This window comes from Ursus arctos, unplaced genomic scaffold, assembly GCF_023065955.2.
Source record: "Ursus arctos isolate Adak ecotype North America unplaced genomic scaffold, UrsArc2.0 scaffold_8, whole genome shotgun sequence".
Taxonomy (NCBI): domain Eukaryota; kingdom Metazoa; phylum Chordata; class Mammalia; order Carnivora; family Ursidae; genus Ursus; species Ursus arctos.
The window spans coordinates 13,488,114-13,509,771 of record NW_026623100.1 but is presented as its reverse complement, the minus strand read 5'-3'; the positions used below and the strand labels follow the sequence as shown (position 1 = coordinate 13,509,771).

Here is a 21,658-nt window from a genome sequence, read left to right as displayed (position 1 = left end):
ACTGCACCACCCAGGCACCCCAAGATATTTCTTAATATAGGCGTTTATCACAGTGAACTTCCCTCTTAGAAGTACTTTTGCTATATCCCATAGGTTTTGGTATGTTGTATTTCTATTTTCATTTGTGTCAAGATATTTTTTATTTCTGTTTTTATTTTTGACCTTTTTTTTTTTTTAAGATTTTATTTATTTATTTGAGAGAGAGAGAGACAGCCAACGAGAGAGGGAACACAAGCAGGGGAAGTGGGAGAGGAAGAAGCAGGCTCCCAGCAAAGCAGGGAGCCCGATGCGGGGCTCGATCCCAGGACCCTGGGATCACAACCTGAGCTGAAGGCAGACACTTAACAACTGAGCCCATCCAGGTGCCCCAATTTTTGACCTATTTTTAGTGGCATATTGTTTAATTTCTATATATTTGTGAATTTTCCAGTTTTCCTTTAATTGATTACTAAGGTAGTTGGAAAAGATACTTGGTATGGTTTCAGTCTTCTTTAATTTGCTAATACTTGTTTTGTAACCTAACGTATGATCTATCCTGGAGAATATTCCTTATGTGCTTGAGAAGAATATATTCAGCTGCTGTTGAATATTCAGTATATGTCTGTTACATCCACTTTGTCTAAACTATATGTAGTTCAAGTCCAAGTCCAACATTTTCTTACTGATTTTCTGCATGGATGATCTCTCCATTGTTGTAAGTGGGGTATTAAAGTCCCCTACTATTATTGTGTTATTGTCTATTTTTCCTGTTGGTATTTGCTTAATCCATTTAGGTGCTCTGATGTCGAGTGCATATAGGCATACCTTGTTTTATTGCGCTTCACAAACTGCGTTTTCTGTGGCAGTCCTGCGTTGAGCAAGTCTGTTGGCACCATTTTTTTCAACAGCGCTTGCATACTTCATGTCTGTGTCACTTTTTGGTAGTTACCACAGTATTTCAGACTTTTTCATTATTATTTGTTTATGGCAATCTGTGATCAGTGATGACCACTCCCTGAAAGTTAAGATAATGATAAGCATTTTTTAGCAATAAATATTTTTTATTAAGGTATGTACATTGTGTTTTTAGACATAATGCTGTTGCATGCTTAACAGTTTACAGTATAGTGTAAGCATAACTTTTATTGGCGCTAAGAAACCACAAAATTCATTTGACTCGCTTTTAGCAACGGTTCTATAACCTACCCATATATCCAAGGTATGTTGGTATATTTACAACTGTTATGTCCTCTTGATGAAGTGACCTCTTTATCATTATATAATGGCCTTCTTTATCTCCCATTACAGCTTTTGAGTTAAAATGTATTTTCACTTATATTCATATAGCTACCCCTGTTCTCTGTTGGTTTCCACTTGCATGAAATTTCTTCTTACATCCCCTCATCTTGAGCCTATGTGTGTCCTTGAAGCTGAAGTGTCTTAGAGGTAGCATATAGTTGGGTCTTGTTGTCTGTCCGTTTAGCCACTCTGCCATTTGATTGGGAATTTAATCCATTTACTTTTAGAGTAATTACTGGTAGGTAGGAACTTACTAATGCCATCTTATTAATGTTTTCTAGCTATTTTGTAGTTCCCATGTTCCTTTCTTCCTCTCTTGCTATCTTCCTTTGTGAATTTATGATTTTCCATAGTGCTGTGGTTTGATTCTCTTCTATCTTTTGTATGTCTTCTGTAGGTTTATACTTTGTGGTTACCAAGACTTGTCTTCTAAGAAAACTTGTCCTGTAAAGCCAGTTGTATTTTGACATTCTTATAACCACACATCTGCCAAGTAATTAACCAAGTAATTTATCTTTTGATTACCTGTGTCATCATCAAAGAAAAATAAATAGATAAAAAGTGTTGAAAATGGCAAAGATAGTCTTGAAAATAAAGAGCAAACTAGAGTAAGGGACTTGTCCTATAACCATGTATTAAAACACATGAATCTACAATAGTTAATACGAATTGACAGACAAGTAATAGAGACCAGAATAGATAACTCTCTGAAACTTATATGATGAAAGAGGCATCACAGATTAATGAAAAATGAACGGGTATTATTTTTTTAAAGATTTATTTATTTTTGAGAGAGAACATGCAGGTGCACAAGTGTGAGGAGGCGTCACAGGAGAGGGAGAAAAGCAGACTCCCTGCTGAGTGCAGAGCCCAACGTGGGGCTGGATCCCAGCAACTTGAGGTCATGACCTGAGTGGAAATGAAGAGTCAGACACTTAACTACCTGAGCCGTCCAGGTGCTCCTGAGTGGCTGTTATTTTTTAATGCTGTGGGATATACTATTCGGAGAAAAATAATTTTTATGAGGGGCACCTGGGTGGCTCAGTTAGTTGGGTGTCTCACTCTTGATTTCAGCTCAGGTCATGACCTCAGGGTTGTGAGATCAAGCCCCACATCAGGTTCCATGCTGGTTGTGGAGCCTACTTAAGATTCTCTTTCTGCCCCTCCCCCCTTTTAAAAAAATTTTCATCACTTTGTATATCAGCATACATTCCTAAAAGATTTAAAGAATCAATTGATAAATTAAAACTATCCAAAAAACCCTAGATGACAATATAAGTACTTTACTCAACTTGATTGAAATATTCCCAAAGCATAAAATCAATTGAAGAAATTACAAAGAGTGTGACCGTATTCTTGATTACCTAAAATATTAAACTTTTAAGTCAGAAACCATTATAAACAAGTAAAATCCAGATGCCAGAATGAAAAGTATTTTCAGCAAAAGGACAATATCCTGAATTTATGTTGAGATGTTTATAGATTCATAATTTAAACTACATCCCAAGTTTAAAATGGACAAAGAGGAGCACCTGGGTGGCTCAGTCAGTTGGGTGTCTGCCTTCAGCTCAGGTCGAGCCCCGCATCTGGCTCCCTGCTCGGTGGGGAGTCTGCTTCTCCCTCTGCCCCTCCCCTTGCTCATGCACACCTCTCCCTCTCTCTCAACTAAATAAATAAAATCTTATAAATAAATAAATAAAATGGAGAAAGACACATCACAGAAGAAATTGATAAACTTGGTAATATCCAATACAGTAGGAATTTTACCCAAATATTAGCCATGCTTATCTCTGTAGTGAGATCCAGGGTTATCATCTTTCTCTGTATTTTTCAGTATTTTCAGTATAGATTACTTTTATAATAAGGAAATATGTAAACATAACATTTAAACCCATCCAGTATGTCAGGGTGAATTGATAAAAGGCTCTTGGGATATTATTTGATTATATGTATCAAGAGTCATTAAAAATACTATATCATTAAATTAGTATTTCCATTCCTAAGAATTGTCTTAGGGAATTAACTGTAAAGGTCAGGGAGGAAGAACTGTCTTCATGAATATGTTCTCTGTTGCATTCTTTATTACAACAAAACATTAAAATCTAGAGTTTTAAGAATTACGATAATGCAACCTGATAGAATATTAGGTAGCCATTAAAAATAATGATCATAAATACCATAATTAATTTGGGGGGAGATACTGATACTGTGAAGTCACAAATGCAGAATATAAAATTGGATCTATATTTTATATCACTTTAAAGACATGCATGAGTAAAATAAGTCATGGATATGAAAAGTACAGCATAAGGAATATACTCAATAATATTGTAATAATGTATGGTAACAAATGGTAAGCACATGTGATGAACGTTGAGTAATGTATAGAGTTGTCTAATCACTATATTGTATACCTAAACTTACAGAACATTATCAACTGTACTTCAAAAGTTAAAATTTTTTTTAATTTAAAAACAAATGCATGAAATACAGATAAACTTGGGAAGGAAAAATAGAAAAAAATTGAAATAGTTTTATTTTTTTAATGTGTTGAGATTGCAAGGGTTTTTCTTCCTATTTCTGTTTTTGTTATTTCTATTTTGTTTGTTTTGTTGTAAAAACTGGGAGGGGGAAAAAGCCAACATGCATGCAGAGGAAGAACAAAGTAAACTGTGTCTCTCTCCTTCCCTACAATTACATATCTCCTCTAGGAAGTTAATTTCCTCTTCCCAGCAAAGAGTCCTATAATCTATTAATGTGATTGAGAATTAGATGATGTCTATAGTTTACATTAAAATGCATTCAGAAAAAGATGGATTGATAGATGTGCCGATAATGTGATTAAGGAAATATGGCAAAATGCTGGTAATAATTGAATCTCATTGGTGGGTATATGGGTATTCACCTGACATTTTCAGCTTTTCTCTAGGTTTGAAAAATGTTCATAATAAAAATGTTAGAGAAAAAATGATTTTGAATACCTTTGCAGGGGAAAGGAGAAAAATAATAGCCAGTTTTTAAAGTTTACAAGCAGTATTCACTGAAGAGTTTTTATTTTCTGTCTGCATTATAAATCAACAAATGTACAGCAGGCAGTGAGATAGTGTCTTCAAGGTAGCATGCCTTTGAAATTTACTGGATTTTCTTCTGTCTCTGTCTGTGTGCACGTGCAGCTATTTTGTTTTCCTTTATCTTACAAAAGACAGTCGTTTCCTCACCATAAATATTATGAACAAGACTACTTCTGAAGTGTGGTTGATAGATGGCCTAAGCCCTTGGGACCCACCCGTACTTATCCAGAAGCGAATACATGGAGTCCTTTACTACGTTGAACACAGAGATGATGAATTATACATTCTCACTAATGTTGGCGAGCCTACAGAATTCAAGGTAATCCTGAATTGTCCTTGTACCCATTTGAGCTGTTAAAAAAGTATCACACTTCCATCAACAACATTTCTTGCTCTAAGAGTTAACTGTTTTATAGACTTTGGTAATGTGTAGAAATTGATGCTACCTTCTTAATCATTACCAATCCCATTTCTCTTCCCTTAGTTATAATGCCTCTACATATTGTAATTGTGCCTAAAAGGGTTAGTAATGAAACATACTTTATCCTGATCTTATCAGTTATCAAAGCCAAACTTAATGATTTGAAAGAAGAAACTTTTATAAACTCATGATTTTATAAGTTAGCAATTTGGATTCATCTGTTAGGCAGTTTGCTGGTCCCAGCTAGGCTTCCCAGTGCATCCCCAGAGGTTTCTCAAATGGCTTCATTCCAACATTCGTCGGTTTGCTGTAAGGTAAGCGCTAGGCCATGCTATCTCACCACATAGCAGGCTAGCCTGGGCTCATTCACATGGTGGTGGTCACATTGCAGCCCTGATGCAGAGTTTGTTGCTTGGCTCTTCATAAAACAGTGAAGATTAATATGGTCTAGTTTTCTGGATGCTAGAGTCATCATGTTTTGTTACCTAGATCTCTTCTGACTTTGTTCTACACAGCTCATGAGAACAGCAGCTGATACCCCTGCTATCATGAACTGGGATTTATTTTTCACAATGAAGAGAAATACCAAAGTTGTAGACTTGGACATGTTTAAGGACCACTGCGTTCTGTTCCTGAAGCACAGCAATCTACTTTACGTGAATGTGATTGGTCTGGCTGATGATTCAGTTCGGTCTCTAAAGGTATGTTTAATTTTCAGAAAACAACACCGTTAATCAAAATCCATGCAGTTTAGTTTAACAGAACATCAAATTTTGAATAATAGCAATGTACTTTTTCTTAAAAGAAATGTAAGTGAAATGTAGCATACTGGGTTTTTCATGTTTAGGAGGTTTATTTTGGAATTACTTAAAGGCCCTTGCTTTTAATAAAGTTTTACTTAAAATACTGTCTTATAGCATGAACTTAAGAAGTAGAGGTCAGTGTCATTATGTTTCTCTTTCTGCATATCTCTGTATATCATACATCTCTACAACTTGAGGTATGCTCATAGCTCAGGCCAAGCTAGTGGCTAACGAACCACTGCTTGCGGCTCCCATCCCACACCCCCAGTAGGGACAGTAGCTGTGCCCACTGTATTTCTGCCATTATGTCTGCACCATCTTCTCTTTGCCAGTTCTCTTACCTGTCGGGGTTTGAGGGGAGGGAGTGGCAGTGGTCTCCACTGCAGCACAGCTGTGATGGTGGCACATCTGCCTGGCAAGCTGACTTGCTTGCAGGTACTGCCTGTGGCTGCCAGGAAAGATGATTTGCCTCCACAAGTGAACCTGTTAAAATTGGGGAGTGCCAACGTTATTGCCCAGGGTTAAAGCAGCATTAACATGTAGGTCAGATAACGGGTGCTGAAGGGAAGGGAAAAGGCCTCCATTTTACTTAATAGGGAAAAAGTTGTTAAGCCAGTTGACCACTTATACCTCCCTAATTGCAGTACTGTCACAGTCCTTACAATGCAATTCCAGTAAATTCACTGGATGTTTACTGAACTTCTGTACACACAGATTAAATATATGATGGGTTTATATTACGGGTAGCAAAAATTTAAAATATGCTGTGGGGCCCAGAGAAGCAGAGAGGGCCTAGGGGAGGTAGAATTTGAGATAAACCAAAGAGGATAGATAGGATTTTGACAGGGAGGTAAATGGTATTTTAGGATGAGGAAGTCCATCAAACAAAGCTCTAAGCTGGAGAAGTTCAGAAGATGTTCAGGAAACTGCTGATAATTCTGTTTTATTGAAGCAGAATAAATGTATGTAGGATGAAGCTATGACTTGACGTTCTTTGACTTTCAAAGTGAGAAACTTATGCATAAATTATGAAGAGAGAAACCTTTGAAGTTTGGGGCAGAGAAATGAGTTGAGGAGTCGAATTATACTTCATGAGGTTATCTGGTGGCCATCTTAGGCTCCACTGAAGCAAGCAGAGATAAGGGCAGGGCAATTAGCTTCAAGGTTGTTATCATGGTATACGTAAGAAATACCGAGGTTCCAAAAGCAACCAAGATTTTCCAGCTACTCCCTAAAATTAAATTATCAAATATAGCATCTTGTATTTTAGAGGACTATGTAGGTATCATTAAAGTAAAAATGGTGATTTAAAGTTAGCGATTTTCTTATAGTGTTCATCTACTGGATTCAAAGTTTCTTTTTACTTGCTAATTGATGCCAAAACCCTACATCTTCAATTGGGAAACTGGGAGAGCATCTATTCTTATTATAGTCTATGAATAGGGATGAGAGAGAATGTATAATTTCTAGCAATGCATTTCTTACAGCAAAATTGTCAAGACAATTGGGAATGTCATGAGAGTTTACTATAATAAAATTTGACTTCCCACTAAATGTGACCTTTTGCATTTTTTCTAAGTATTCCTAGTTTAAAGATATGCCTCAGTTCCTGTGGTTTTAACTGCCATTATAACAAACATGGTGGTTTGGTTTTGGGGGGTTTTTTTTCAAGTTTTTATTTTAATCACCTGGTGCTCATCAGGATGAGGGCACTCCTTAATCCCCATCACCTATTTCACCCACCACTCCAACCCACCTCCCCTCTGGAAATTGCTAGTACTCTATAGTTAAGAGTCTCTTTTTTGCTTTGTCTTTCACTTTTTTTTCCCCCTTTGCCACTTTTCTATCTTAAATTCCACATATGAGGGAAATCATATGGTATTTGTTTTTCTCTGATTTCACTTATACTCTCTAGCTCCATCCATGTCATTGTAAATGGCAAGATTTCATTCTTTTTTATGGCTGAATAATATTACTGCGTCTGTGTGTATATACATATATATATATATATATGTATATACACGCACCACATCTTTATCCATTCATCTATCAATAGACACTTGGGCTGTTTCCATAATTCGGCTATTCTAAATACTGAGATAAACATAGGAGTGCATGTATCCCTTTGAATTGGTGTTTTTGTATTCTTTGGGTAAATACCCAGTAGTGTGATTGCCAGATAGTAGGGTAGTTCTGTTTTTAACTTTTTGAGTAACCTCCATACTGTCTTCCACAGTGGCTGTACCAGTTTACATTCCTATCAACAGTGCAAGAGGGTAGGGTTCCTTTTTCTCCACATCCTTGCCAACACCTGTTGTTTCTTGTGTTTTTGATTCAAGCCATTCTTACAGGCGTGAGGCGATATCTCATTGTAGTTTTGATTTGTATTTTCCTGATAAGTGAAAATGAGCATCTTTCATATGTCTGTTGGCCATGTCTTTTTTAAGAAATGTCTGCTCATGTCTTCTGCCCATTTTTTAATTGGATTGTTTTTTGGAGGTTGAGTTCTATAACTTCCATATTTTAGATATTAGCCCTTTATTGGATATGTCATTTACAAATATCTTCTTCCATTCTGTAGGTTGCCTTTTAGTTTTGTTGTTTCCTTTGCTGTGCAGAAGCTTTTTATTTTGATGTCGTTCCAATAGTTTATTTTTGCTTTTGTTTCCTTTGCCTCAGGGGACATATCAAGAATAATATTGCTACAACCGATACTGCCTGTGCTCTCTTCTAGAATTTTTATGGTTTCAGGTCTCACATTTAGGTCTTTAATCCATTTTGAGTTTATGTTTGTATGTTGTATAAGAAAGTGGTCCAATTTCCTTCTTTTGCATGTGGCTGTCCAGTTTTCCCAGCACCATTTGTTGAAGTGAAGAGACTATCTTTTTCCCATTGGATATTCTTTCCTGCTTTGTCAAAGATTAATTGACGATATAGTTATGGGTTTATTTCTGGGTTCTGTTCTGTTCTGTTGATCTGTATGTCTGGTTTTTATTGCCGACACCATACTGTTTTGATCACTACAGCTTTGTGATGTAATTTGAAGTCCGGAATTGTGATGCCTCCAGCTTTGCTGTTCCTTTTCAAGATTGCTTTGGCTGTTTGGGGTCATTCGTGGTTCCATATAAATTTTAGGATTGTTTGTTCTGGTTCTGTGAAAAATGCTGTTGGTATTTTGATAGGGATTGCATTAAATATGTGGATTGCTCTGGGTAGTACAGACACTTCCAACAGTGTTTTTTCTTCCAGTCCATGAGCATGAAATGTCTTTCCATTTGTTTGTGTCGTCTCCAGTTTCTTTCATTGGTGTTTTATAGTTTTCAGAATACAGGTCTTTTGCCTCTTTGGTTAGGTTTATTTCTAGGTATCTTATTTTTGGTATAGTTGTAATTGGGATTGTTTTCTTAATTTCTTCATTACTGTGCATAGAAATGCAACAGATTTCTATTCATTGATGTATCCTGCAACTTTACTGCATTCATTTATCAGTTCTAGTAGTTTTTTGGTGGTGTCTTTCAGCTTTTCTATTTATAGTATCATGTCATCTGCAAACAGTGAAAATTTTACCTCTTCTTACCAATTTGGATGCCTTTTCTTTTTGTTGTCTGATTGCTGTGGCTAGGACTTCCAGAACTCTGTTGAATAAAAGTGGTGAAAGTGGACATACTTGTTTTGTTTCTGACCTTAGGGGAAAGGCTCTCAGATTTTCCCCACTAAGAATGATATTAGCTGTGAGTTTTTCATAAATGACCTCAATTATATTGAGGTATGTTCCCTCTAAACCTACTTTATTTTTTTTTTAATCATGAATGGATGTTGTACTTTGTCATATGGTTTTTCTGCATCTACTGAAATGGTCATATGGTTCTTATCCTTTCTCTTCCTGATGTGGTATATCACATTGATTGATTTGTGAATATTGAACCACCCTTGCAACCCAGGAATAAATCCCATGTGGTTGTGGTAAATGATGTTTTTAATGTATTGTTCGATTCAGTTTTGCTAGTATTGTGTTTAGGGTTTCTGCATCTGTGTTCATCAGAGATATTGACCTGTAGTTCTCTTTTTTACGGGGTCTTTTCTGGTTTTGGTATCATGGTAATGCTGGCCTCATAGAATGAATTTGGCAGTTTCCTTCCTTCTAGTTTTTGGAATAGTTTGAGAAGAATAGGTATTAACTCTTCTGTAAATGTTTGGTAGAATTCACCTATGAAGCCTTCTGGTCCTAGACTTTTGTTCGTTTTTTGATTCCTGATTCACTTTCATTGCTGGTTATCAGTCTGTTCAAATTTTTTATTTCTTCCTGTTTCAGTTTTGGTAGGTTATATGTTTTTAGGAATTTGTCCATTTCTTCTAGGTTGTCCAATTTGTTGGCATATAATTTTTCATAATATTCTCTTTTAATTGTATTTCTGTGGTTTGTTACTATTTCTTCTGTCTCATTTGTAATTTTATTTATTTGTGTCCTTTCTCTTTTTCTTGATAAGTCTGGCTAGAGGTTTATCAACTTTAATCAACTTTTCATTTCATTGATCTATTTCTGTTGGGGGGGTTGTTTTTTAGTTTCTCTATCACTTATTTATGCTCTAATCTTTTATTAGTTTCTTCCTTCTGCTGTATTTTGTGTGTGTGTTTTTAAGATTTATTTATTTGGGGGAGAGAGTCTCAAGCAGACTCCTTGCTGAGCACGGAGCCCAACACAGGGCTCAATCTCACGACATTGAGTCCACCACCGCAGGTGAAACCAAGAGTCGATACCCAACCAGCTGTGCCACCCAGGTGCCCCACTTTCTGCTGGTTTTAGATTTTGTTCTTCTTTTTCTAGGTCCTCTAGGTGTAAAGATAGGTGGTTTATTTGAGATTTTTTTCCCTTTACTTCTTGAGGTAGGCCTGTCTTGCTATAAATTTCTCTCTTAGAACCGCTTTTGTTGCATCCCAAAGGTTTTGAACCATTGTGTTTCCATTTTCATTTGTTTCTATGTACTGTTTTCTTTTATTTCCTGTTTGACCCATTCATTGTTTAGTAGCATGTTATTTAACCTCCATGTATTTGTGATCTTTCCAGAGTTTTTTTGTGTGGTTTACTTCTAGTTTCATAGCACTGTGGTCCAAAAAGATGTATGGTATGACAGATCTTTTTAAATTTGTTGAGGCTTTGTTTTGTGGCCTAGTATGCGATCTGTTCTGGAGAATGGTCTGTGTGCACTTGAAAAGAATGTGTGTCCTGCTGTTTTAGGATGGAATTATCTGAATATTTCTGTTAAATCCATCTAGTCCAGTGTGTCATTCAAAGCCATTGTTTCCTTTTTGATTGTTTAGGTTATCTGTCCATTGATGTAAGTGGGGCATGAAAGTCCCCTGCTATTATTGTATTATTACTGATTAGTTCCTTTATGTTTCTTATTAACTGTATTATGTATTTGGGTGCTCCTGTGTCAGGTACATAAATATTTATAATTATTATATCTTCTTGTTGGGTAGTCCCCTTTAGTATTATATAATGTACTTCTTTGTCTCTGGTTACAGTCTTTGTTTTAAAATCTATTTTGTCCTATGTAAGTATTGCTACTCCAGCTTCATTTTTGACATCCATTTGCATGATAAATGTTTCTCCATCCCCTCACTTTTAATCTGCAGGTGTTTTTAGGTCTAAAATGAGTTTCCTGTAGGCAGCATATCGATGGTCTTGTTTTTTATATGTTCTGTCATCCTGTATCTTTGATTGGAACATTTAGTCCATTTACATTCAAAGTAATTGTTGATAGGTATGCGCTAAATTGCCATTTTATTACTTGTTTTATGGTTGTTTTCTGAAGTTTTCTCTGATCCTTTCTTTCATGGCTTGCTCATTTTTTTAGTGATATATTTGGATTTCTTTTTCTTTATTCTTTGCATGTTTATGAGTGGTTTTTGATTTGTGGTTACCATTAGGTTTTTATATATATAACCTCTAATGCATACAGCAGAAGTCTATATTAAGTTGATGGTCGTTTAAGTTTGAACCATTCTTTACTCCTCTCCTCCCCAAGTTTTAGGTGTATGGTGTCATATTTTACATTCTTTTATTTTGTGAGTTCCTTGACTGGTTTTTTACAAAAATATTCATTTTAGTGCTTTTGTCTTTCCTACCATCATGCTGTCTTTTTTTAATCTTTCCTTTCCACTCAAAGAATCCCCCTTAAGATTTCTTGCAGGGCTGATTTAGTGGTCATGAACTCCTTATTTTAGTTTTTCTGTAAAATGCTTTATCTCCCCAATTCTGAATGATAGTCTTGCTGGATAGAGCATTCTTGGCTGCAGGTTTTTCCCATTCAGGACTTTAAATACATATGACACTCCTTTGTCTGGCTTGGAAAATTTCTGCTGAAAAACCCACTGATAGCTTTATGGGGTTTCCTTTGTATGTAACTGTGTTCTTTTGTCTTGCTGCTTTTAATATTTTTTCTTTACCACTATATTTTGTTATTTTAATTACAGTGTGTCTTAGTATAGATCTGCTTTTGTTGATTTTCATTGGGGGTTCTGTATGCCTCCTGGATCTGGATATATTTCCTTCCCCAGATTAGGGAAGTTTTCAGTTATTACTTCTTCAAATAAATAATCTGTCCCCTTTTTTCTCTCTTGTTCTGGGACTCCTATAGTATGGATGTTAATATGTTTGATGGAGTCACTAAGTTCCCTAAGTCTGTTCTTGTTTTGCATAATTTTTTTCTCTCATTTACTCATCTTGATTACATTATTCTGTCCTCTAGGTCATTAATTTGTTCCTCTGCTATTCATTCATTCCATCAAGTGTTTCTCATTTCATTTATTGAGCTCTTTATCACTGCTCTGTTATTCCTTATCTTTGTTAATGGTTTCACTCAATGTCTTCACTCTTCTCAAGTCAGGTAAGTATCCTTATGATCATTGCTTTAAAGTCTCCATCAGGCATGTTACTTATATCTGTTTCGCTTAGATCTCTGGCTGTGGCCTTGTCCTGATCTTTCATTTGGGACAAATTCTCCTCTTCTCATCTTGTCTAAGTTTCTGCGCCTATTTCTGTGTGTTAGGAAAGTCAGCTATGTCTCCTGTTCTTTAGGGTGATGGCTTTATGAAGAAGAGGTCCTGTAATGCCTTGCAATGTAATTTCCCCTGTTCTCCAGGCCTGGGGCTTCCAGGAGTGTCTCCGATGGAACATCATGTCTTTAATTTATACTCTACTCTCTGTCTCTTCATTCCCTGACACTTCCCAACCTGTAGTACCTATTAGGTCTTGTTATAATGTTCTGAGTCATCAACACATGGAATCAAATCTATATTCTATACCAGGATCTATTTAAAGAAAATTTTATAGATGAGAGCCTTTCGTCAACTGGATAATACTGATTAATATGCATAGACAGTGTCAATTACAAAGGACAAAATCTTTAAGCCAAACTATGAGTGGATTATAAAGTATTTCTGTATGTAACATCTCTGCCCAGTAGGCACTTGACTAAAAGGCTTTTTAAACTCAATCTGAGCAACAGAACTGTAAAGTCCTTAATATATTTGCCTCCTATCCTTGGTCATCATATCATCAGTTTATCTTGGTAATTTTTTTTTTTTCACAAAAAGAAGTTACGATATTTTAATTAGTTATGATATTTTAATTGGTTATATTTAAGCAAATTGGGAAGTTTTTTTTGCTCTGTACTAACATCAGTTTACATGGAGGTATTTACATATCTGGGCCAATTTTCTTTCAGTGTGTATCTTTCTTTCAGTGAAATAAATGATTATGATTTGCTGGTAGAATGCCAAAGCTGAAACTGTTTCTGTCAAGTATCTAAGAAATATCTGCATATCACCTAGCCAACTTAAAATTATTCTTGGGTGCTGCCCATTAATATACCCAGATGGTACTACAGGTTTATCTCAGTAGGAAATCTGCTTAAGATATCCTTGAGATGGTTAATGCTTCTTTCCACATGAGCTGGACAAACTTTAAGTACGTAACCATGGAACAGTTTTGTTATGTGAAAACTCTAACCTTGGTCCCAGTACTTTAAGAAATACACCCAAAAGAGTTTTTTATTTATTGGAACCACTTGGTCTAAAAGTATGACCGCTTACCACATGGGGCACATGGAACTCTTTTTTATTTTTATTTTTTTTAAGATTTTTTTTTTATTTGTCTGAGCACACAATCAGTGGGAGCAGCAGGTAGAGGGAGAAGCAGGCTTCCTGCTGAGCCAGGAGCCCGATGCGGGACTCGATCCCAGGACCCTGGGATCATGACCTGAGCCAAAGGCAGACGCTTAACCAACTGAGCCACTCAGGCATCCCCAGAACCCTTTTTTTTTTTTTTTTAAGTTTCACCAAAGAACAGAAAAGCTTGTGCCTCTGTGGACCAAGGCACCATGTACCTTCTTTCTGAAACCTGGTTACAAGGTGAGTAGCAGTGGTGCTTTTTCCCCACTAAGGTCTCTGTTTACTCCATTTATACTGCAAGACTTCCCAACTTTGATGTGTCACATGCTTCTTTCCAGTTCTATGGCTTGCACTTAAGTAAACATTATCCTTGAACATAATCCTCAACCTGAGGCCAGTAAATTAGGAACTCTCTGTAAGAAGAGACATTATGAATATTTATCCTTATTGTGTTTTAGGAAGCTAGATTCTTTGGATTAATTGCAAGACGTGCTCTGTGAACGTAAGCTCTTTGGCTGTAGTTTCTACAGGTTAGATGGTGCACTCTTTATGCACACAGCCCCCACCTACCCTTTTTGAATAGTGCCCACCAGTGACATTGCTGTGCCAAGACCTCTGATTTTCTAAGGAATTTGTTCTTTCTACAATTACTCAGGAAAAGAAAGGCAATTTTCTTTTAATGTTCTGACTCTCGGTACCATTTCTTACACTCTGTCAGCACGCTTACCAGAGTTCTTTGAAAGGTGTAAGAGGGGATGTTAGTGGCAGGCTTGAAACTGGACCCTGCTGCTCTGAGAGAATAAATTTTGATTCCTTTCCTTTTTTTTCTTAAAGTTAAGAATCCTAATCATAATAGCTGTGAGTCTCTCAGAGTGGATATGCCAGGAAAGGTTTTGTTCTGCACAATGGTTAGCCTGGGAGCTAAGTTAGAAACAAATTGTAAATGCTTTAGTGCTGCTGAGCAGTTTGTAGCCCTGGAATAATCGCTGTCCTCACTGTGGCTGTCTAGGCGGCAGGGGAAGGGCTGGTTGGTAAATTATTAAAAACAGATGAGAGAGATTTCATGTTCTGGGAGAACAGAGACCTGGAGATGTGGCTGGGTTCTGGAATTAGTATTTGATTTGCTCTTTTTCTTAACCATTTTGCTATGCACTGTTCAAGTTTATACCCAAAATAATCTTTATTAAAGGCGGTTTCATGTAAAAACAGAAGTCATGATAAACCATTTTCCTATAATTTTTCCTTATTTTATTGGTCATCACTGTAGAGTTCTGTTCATTTGTTACTCAAAATACATTTGTTTGTGCTGAGATAAAATTTAAATGAGGCATTATGTATAATGGATAAAAGTAAACTTGATGTCCTTATCATCTTGTTTGTAGCAGACTCAGAAATTTACTTACTGATATTTAATGTCTAGATAAAGAGTAAAAATAACTTTTATTTCTTTAGCTCCCTCCTTGGGCCTGTGGATTCATAATGGATACAAATTCAGACCCGAAGAACTGCCCGTTTCAGCTTTGCTCTCCAATACGCCCCCCAAAATATTACACATACAAGTTTGCAGAGGGCAAACTGTTTGAGGAAACTGGGCATGAAGACCCAATCACAAAGACTAGTCGTGTTTTACGTCTGGAAGCCAAAAGCAAGGTAAATGTTTATAATCCCAACTCTGCGCCGCCGTCGGCTTCAGGCATGCAAGCTGTCGGGCACTGTGCGGGCGCTGCCTTTGTGACAGTAGCATGCTTTTGTAAAGTGGGTCTCACATGCACCAGTAAAACCCAACTGATTTTTAGAGGCTACATGGATATTTTTTTGACTTTAATATTGGTATATTTATTTTAACATGGATTAGAAAATGTATAACTAGCCCGTATCAAGCTCTTGAGTTCACGTGTTTATATTTGAATTTTTAAAGTTGACTTAAAAAAAAAATAGTCAGGGTCGCCTGGGTGGCACAGCGGTTAAGCGTCTGCCTTCGGCTCAGGGTGTGATCCCAGCGTTCTGGGATCGAGCCCCACATCAGGCTCCTCTGCTATGAGCCTGCTTCTTCCTCTCCCACTCCCCCTGCTGTGTTCCCTCTCTCGCTGGCTGTCTCTATCTCTGTCAAATAAATAAATAAAATCTTTAAAAAAAAAAATAGTCAAAGTTGGTTTCTCGTTATGGCAAAAATTGTGAAGGTGGTAAGCATTTGACTAGAGTGAGCTAGACTGATATAGGCCTGCCTTCATGGAGCTTAAATCTAGCAGGGAGGATGACTGATGTGGAAGGAGTAATTGCTAATGTACTGAATGCTGCAAGGGAAGCTGTACTGAGTACAGTGGAAACATGACACAGGGACCTTCCCTAGGCTGGAGAGATCAGAGAAGGCTTCTCTGAAGAAGTGATGTCTCAGGTAGGACCTCTAAGATGGTTAAGAATTAAGCTAGAAAGGAGGCAGGAGGAATCCATTTTGTGTAGAAGCCCTAAATTGAGGGAGAAATGGTGCATTCAAGAAGTACAAAGGGGGGCGCCTGGCTGGCTCAGTCGGAAGAGCATGAGACTTGATCCTTGGGATCATGAGTTTGAGTCCCACGTTGGGTGTAGAGCTAACTTAAATAAAATTTTTTAAAAAGAAGTATAAAGGAGGACAATAAGCCAAAGTACAGTGTAAAAGAGGGAAGACCGAGGGGGGAGTGAAAAGTAGAAAAGACAGTTTGTGTAAGTGAGGAATAATTAATAAACTGTGGTCTTGGATTTAAGGAATTTTCAGACCTTGGTATATCAGACATCAGATAATTTCATATGAGCCGGCAATGAATTGTGATGCAGCCTTTTGTCTTTATGAATATTTTTCTTTAACTCATTGATTTGCTTTTAATAGCTTTATTTAAGTATGTATTTTTCAATAATACAAAAGCAGTACACATTTCTTAGAAGAAATGGAAAAATGCAGAATGTGTAAAGTTTAGATGCCTACCTTTCAGTCCCATTTGCTACCCCTCTTAGATATAATTATCGTATATCATTCTGTGTATCACCTTCCAGATTTTTGTGTTTGGTTTTTTGACAACAAAATATATTTAGGCTTTGTTCTGCTTTAGTAATGTGGGATTATACCAGTCTATCAAAATGTAGTTATGCCCCAAATGGAAACAACAGTAAAGCTAGTTCTTGGGGAACCCAGGGATGCTTTATGAATTAGAGAAGAATGGAGACAAGTACTCAGTGGAAGCTCCTATAATATTCTTTTTTTTTTTTTTTTAAGGTTTATTACTTAGAGAGTGCATGTGGGGAGGGGGAGGAGAGAGAGAATCTCAAGCAAACTCCCTGCTGAGCAGGGAGCCCGCCACAAGGCTCAGTCTCACAACCCTGAGATCATGACCTGAGCCGAGATCAAGAGTTGGGCACTTAATCGACTGAGCCACCCAGGCGCCCTGCTGCTATAAGTTTCCACAGGTATTTTTACACTGCTGATGAACTCAGATCCAGCCCATCACCAGACTTCATACCATTCTCACCTCGTCCTTTTCATAAGTTTTCAACCAGCGTTTTCAACCAGCAAGTTTTTCTCTGACTGTTTGATTTAAGATGGGGAAGAGGCAGGGAGATGAAAAGACAATTTGTAGAAATTAATGTACCTCATTTTATAAGAATGAATCTGAGAAGTGAAACTCCAGTTACACTGTTGTTAACAAGTTGAGTGTGATAAGGAATGACGAAAGACTGCCTCCTTATTTGGCAATATTCTGTTGTCTCAAAGTTAAGTTTTCAGGGGCACTTCGGTGGCTCAGTGGTTAAGCATCTGCCTTCGGCTTGGGTCATGATCCGAGGGTCCTGGAATCGAGCCCCACATCTGGCTCCCTGTTCGGCAGGGAGCCTACTTCTCCCTCTCCCTCTCCCTGCCACTCCATCTGCTTGTGCTTCCTCTCTCTCCCGCTCTGTCAAATAAAATCTTTAAAAAGAAATTATAAATTTACTTAAACCCCTTTAAACATTTTAAAAATAAAGATAGGCCTTTGAAGAGGATGAGGGTGGATGTCAGTAGGGATCAGTAAGAAATTCTGGTGCTAATGGTTGAGGACTGCCTATAGAGGACAGAAAATTGAGCTGTTAAAACTTAAATCAGCATGTTTATAAATATTCAAAGATGAGAAATGTGAGTATCTAGCCATAGGTGTAGGCAAAATGCTGTGCTGGTGTGCCTAACCTTAATAGGTATATTTTGACTTATCTTGAAAGAAAGAAAAAAATTAATAGTAGGTAGTGAAGAACTCCTTAAAATCACTCTACTGTCACGAAAAGTTGCATTTAATAAACTGTTCTCAAGCCAGAGTCTTGGTGCTCTTTTCTGGTTAATACTACAGGCCAGCAGTATAGCTGAAAATGGGGACGAACCATGATGTATTTTTCAAGACCATAACTCTGTTGTCATTATTATTATTATTTATTTTTAAGTGATTTCTACACCCAACATGGACTCGAACTCACAACCCCGAGAACAAGAGTCCCATGTTCCACCGACTGAGCCAGCCAGGCACCTCTCTGATACCTTAATTAAATGAAGTTTGGGCTCAACATCAATAAGCAATGCATAAAATTAGGGATAAACTGTTTTAAAAGACTCTTACTTAGCAAAATAGTAACTTTTCATTTCCAGGATGGAAAATCAGTGCCAATGACCATTTTCCACAAAACGGATTCTGAGGACTTGCAGAAGAAACCTCTCCTGGTACATGTATATGGAGCTTATGGAATGGATTTAAAAATGAATTTCAGACCTGAAAGGCGGGTGTTGGTGGACGATGGATGGATATTAGCATATTGCCATGTTCGGTGAGTCAACAACATTTCACCTGGCATTTGAGTGCTAGAACATTGTGACAGATGTCCAGCGTAACAGTGTGTCAGGGACCAAAGTTTATTTTCTCATCTGTGTTACTGAATATATGTATTCCTAAACATATGCTGGTGGAAGTGGATTTAACAGACTAGTTGATCCAAAAAGCAAAAGGATAGATTTTTAGGATCTTGCACCAGAATTGATGTATCATTCTGTGTACTATCTTAGTAATGCTATTATTTCCATTTAATTCCCTTGAGTTTAGGTTTTCCTAAAATAGTCTCTCAAACTAGATCCTTTTTCCACTCTAACGTCCATTTTATTTTAGCTGTTTTCAAGACACAAGTATTTTGTTTCTGCTTAAAATATTTCTCCACCTCCCCATCTCCAAACTAAAATCCAAACTTCTCAGTATATCATTTACCATCATGATCTGGCTTATCTCTGTAGTAATAGCTGTCGTTACTACCCAAGCAGGTCCTGCACTCCAGCCTTACACAGCCTACATATCCAGCCTTGTTACATCCTTTCAGATGATAAACTCTTTCCCCTCTGTGCCTTTGCACCTGCCGGGTCTTGATGTTTTCCCTTTCTTTGCGCTTCTGGGAACTCATATTCTTCCTCCAAGCCTCAGCTTAGGTATCATCTTCTTAAGAATTTGTTTTGGAGAGTATATACCCCTAACCTGACAGGTGGATGTTCTTTCTCCTGCTTCTAGGATAGCCTTAAATACACTTGTGTGAAAGCAGCAACCACATTGCTTGGCAGCTGTTTTCTCCCCCCCCAAAATGATCTTCAGGGCAAGAGATTTTTGCTTTTTTATATTTTTAAGGCTGGCATTTAGCCACAATGCCTAGTAAACAGTAGCAAGCACCCAAAACATGGATGCTTTGTTGGATGGCTCAGTCGGAGCATGCAACTCTTGATCTTGGGGTCATAAGTTCAAGCCCTCCATTGGGTGTAGAGCTTCCTTTAAATGAATGAATAAAAAGAAAATGACGGTGACTCTTATTTTTTAGAAAACATATTTGTTAAATCCATTTTTGATTATATCGGGTTGGCAAACCTTTTCTCTAAAAAACTAAATAGTAAACATTTCAGGCATTGTAAGCCACAGATGGTCTCTATTGTATATCCTTGGTTGTTGTTTTTTTCTCCCAACGTTTAAAAATGTAAAAACCATTCTTAGCTCTAAGGCCATTTATTAAAAAAAAAAAAAAAAAAACGGGGGGGGGGGCCTCTGGGTAAATATTGCCCACCAGTTACAGTTTGCTGACCCTGACCTATATCATTAATATTTTTTCCCCACTAAAAAATTTTTTTGCCCTTTAATTTCAGAGGTGGTGGTGAGTTAGGCCTCCAATGGCACGCTGATGGCCGTCTAACTAAAAAACTCAATGGCCTTGCTGACTTAGAGGCTTGCATTAAGACGCTTCATGGCCAAGGCTTTTCTCAGCCAAGTCTAACAACCCTGACTGCTTTCAGTGCTGGAGGGGTGCTTGTGGGAGCATTGTGTAATTCTAATCCAGAGCTGCTGAGAGCTGTGACTTTGGAGGTGAGTATACTCTGTTCTCTACTACGTACAGAGTAGGGAGGCATGAAGCCATAGTCTGCTTTATAAAGAATATTTCTGTTACAGTTTTACCATAGCACAAGAGTATAACAAAGCTTTTAAATTTTAAACACAGAATTACGGCTCTGGGCGAACTTCTGAATTTACTTTAACTACTTATCCTTTATCCTCTTTTTCCCTGACAGTGTTCTTTATTAATTTTTGAGAATTTCCACTGAAGGATATTAATGGCTTTTCTCATTAGTTATTTCTTACTTTTAAAAAACATTCAGACTTGGTGGAAAAGAGACAGAGCATATATGACTCACTAGTTCAGGGAGTCAGGCAATCAGGGAGTCCACAAAATCCTTTGACTATATTGCCCATCAACATTTCAGTCCTAGATGTTAGTGGCTCTCCTTTTTTAAATACTCCATTCTTAAAGATCTTTAAGGGGTAGTTTTTCTGTATTGTAGTTGAAATATCTTGCTTTGATCTTAAAAACCTCTTAAACAATATGGAGGCTAGGGATACCGACACCACCCCCAACCCCACGCCCTGCCCCACCCCCATGTCACAGTCAAAAGTCCATGTACAACTTTGGACTCCCCAGAAACTTAATAGCCTGCTACTGACCAGAAGCCTTACCAGGAACATAAACAGTGGATTAACATATATTTTGTATGTTCTATATATTATATACTGTGTTCTTACAATAAGCTAGAGAAAAGAAAATGTTATTAAGATGATCATAAAGAAAATACATTTGTTTATACAGTACTGTATGTATATCTATTTTTAAAAATCCAGGCATAAGTGGACTTTCACAATTCAAACCTTTGTCCTTCAAGGCTCAACTGTATAGTCTTTTCCTGGTGTCCAAAATTATGAAGTTATGTTATAGCCACTCATTTCACCTTCCTCATTCTGCTCCTGGTCAGACACGCTAGAAAATTATGACTGGGATGGAGAGAGTAAATTATCTTCAGGTTTCTTTTATTTCGAGGATGTGGGGTATACACTATAGCTTCTATTAAGTAATTAAGTATTAATCCTGACCTATAAATGTACTTTTTTTTTTTTTTTTTTTTTTTTTTTTTTTTTTTTATGTGACATAGAGACAGCCAGCGAGAGAGGGAACACAGCAGACGAGTGAGAGAGGAAGAAGCAGGCTCCCAGCGGAGGAGCCCGATGTGGGACTCGATCCCGGCACGCCGGGATCACGCCCTGAGCCGAAGGCAGACGCTTTAACGACTGCGCCACCCAGGCGCCCCTATAAATGTACTTTTTTAAGAAGAAATGCTAAGTATAGAGGGAAGAAAACCTATGTACAAAGATAATAATAGCAGAGTTACTTACAGTATAAAGAAAATACAACTAAACTGTGACTTTTAGAAATTAGAAAGGAAATAACCAGAAATGTATGTATAAGAATATTTACCCCAGGGGCACCTGGGTGGCGCAGCCGTTAAGCGTCTGCCTTCGGCTCAGGGCGTGATCCCGGCGTTATGGGATCGAGCCCCACATCAGGCTCCT

At 37.4% G+C, this 21,658-nt stretch overlaps 1 protein-coding gene across 4 annotated transcripts in view; it reads left to right on the top strand.

Moving 5' to 3' along the window:
* The window catches only part of PREPL (prolyl endopeptidase like), a 51,763-nt gene that overhangs the window by 23,680 nt on the left and 6,425 nt on the right, over nucleotides 1-21,658 (top strand). For all 4 annotated transcript variants that reach the window (XM_026486754.4, XM_026486735.4, XM_048222584.2 and 1 more), the window contains exons 7-11: nucleotides 4,452-4,668; nucleotides 5,286-5,471; nucleotides 15,201-15,398; nucleotides 18,388-18,563; nucleotides 19,909-20,125. In XM_026486754.4, coding sequence (XP_026342539.1) covers nucleotides 4,452-4,668; nucleotides 5,286-5,471; nucleotides 15,201-15,398; nucleotides 18,388-18,563; nucleotides 19,909-20,125 — 994 coding nt within the window. The remainder of the gene's footprint in view (nucleotides 1-4,451; nucleotides 4,669-5,285; nucleotides 5,472-15,200; nucleotides 15,399-18,387; nucleotides 18,564-19,908; nucleotides 20,126-21,658) is intronic.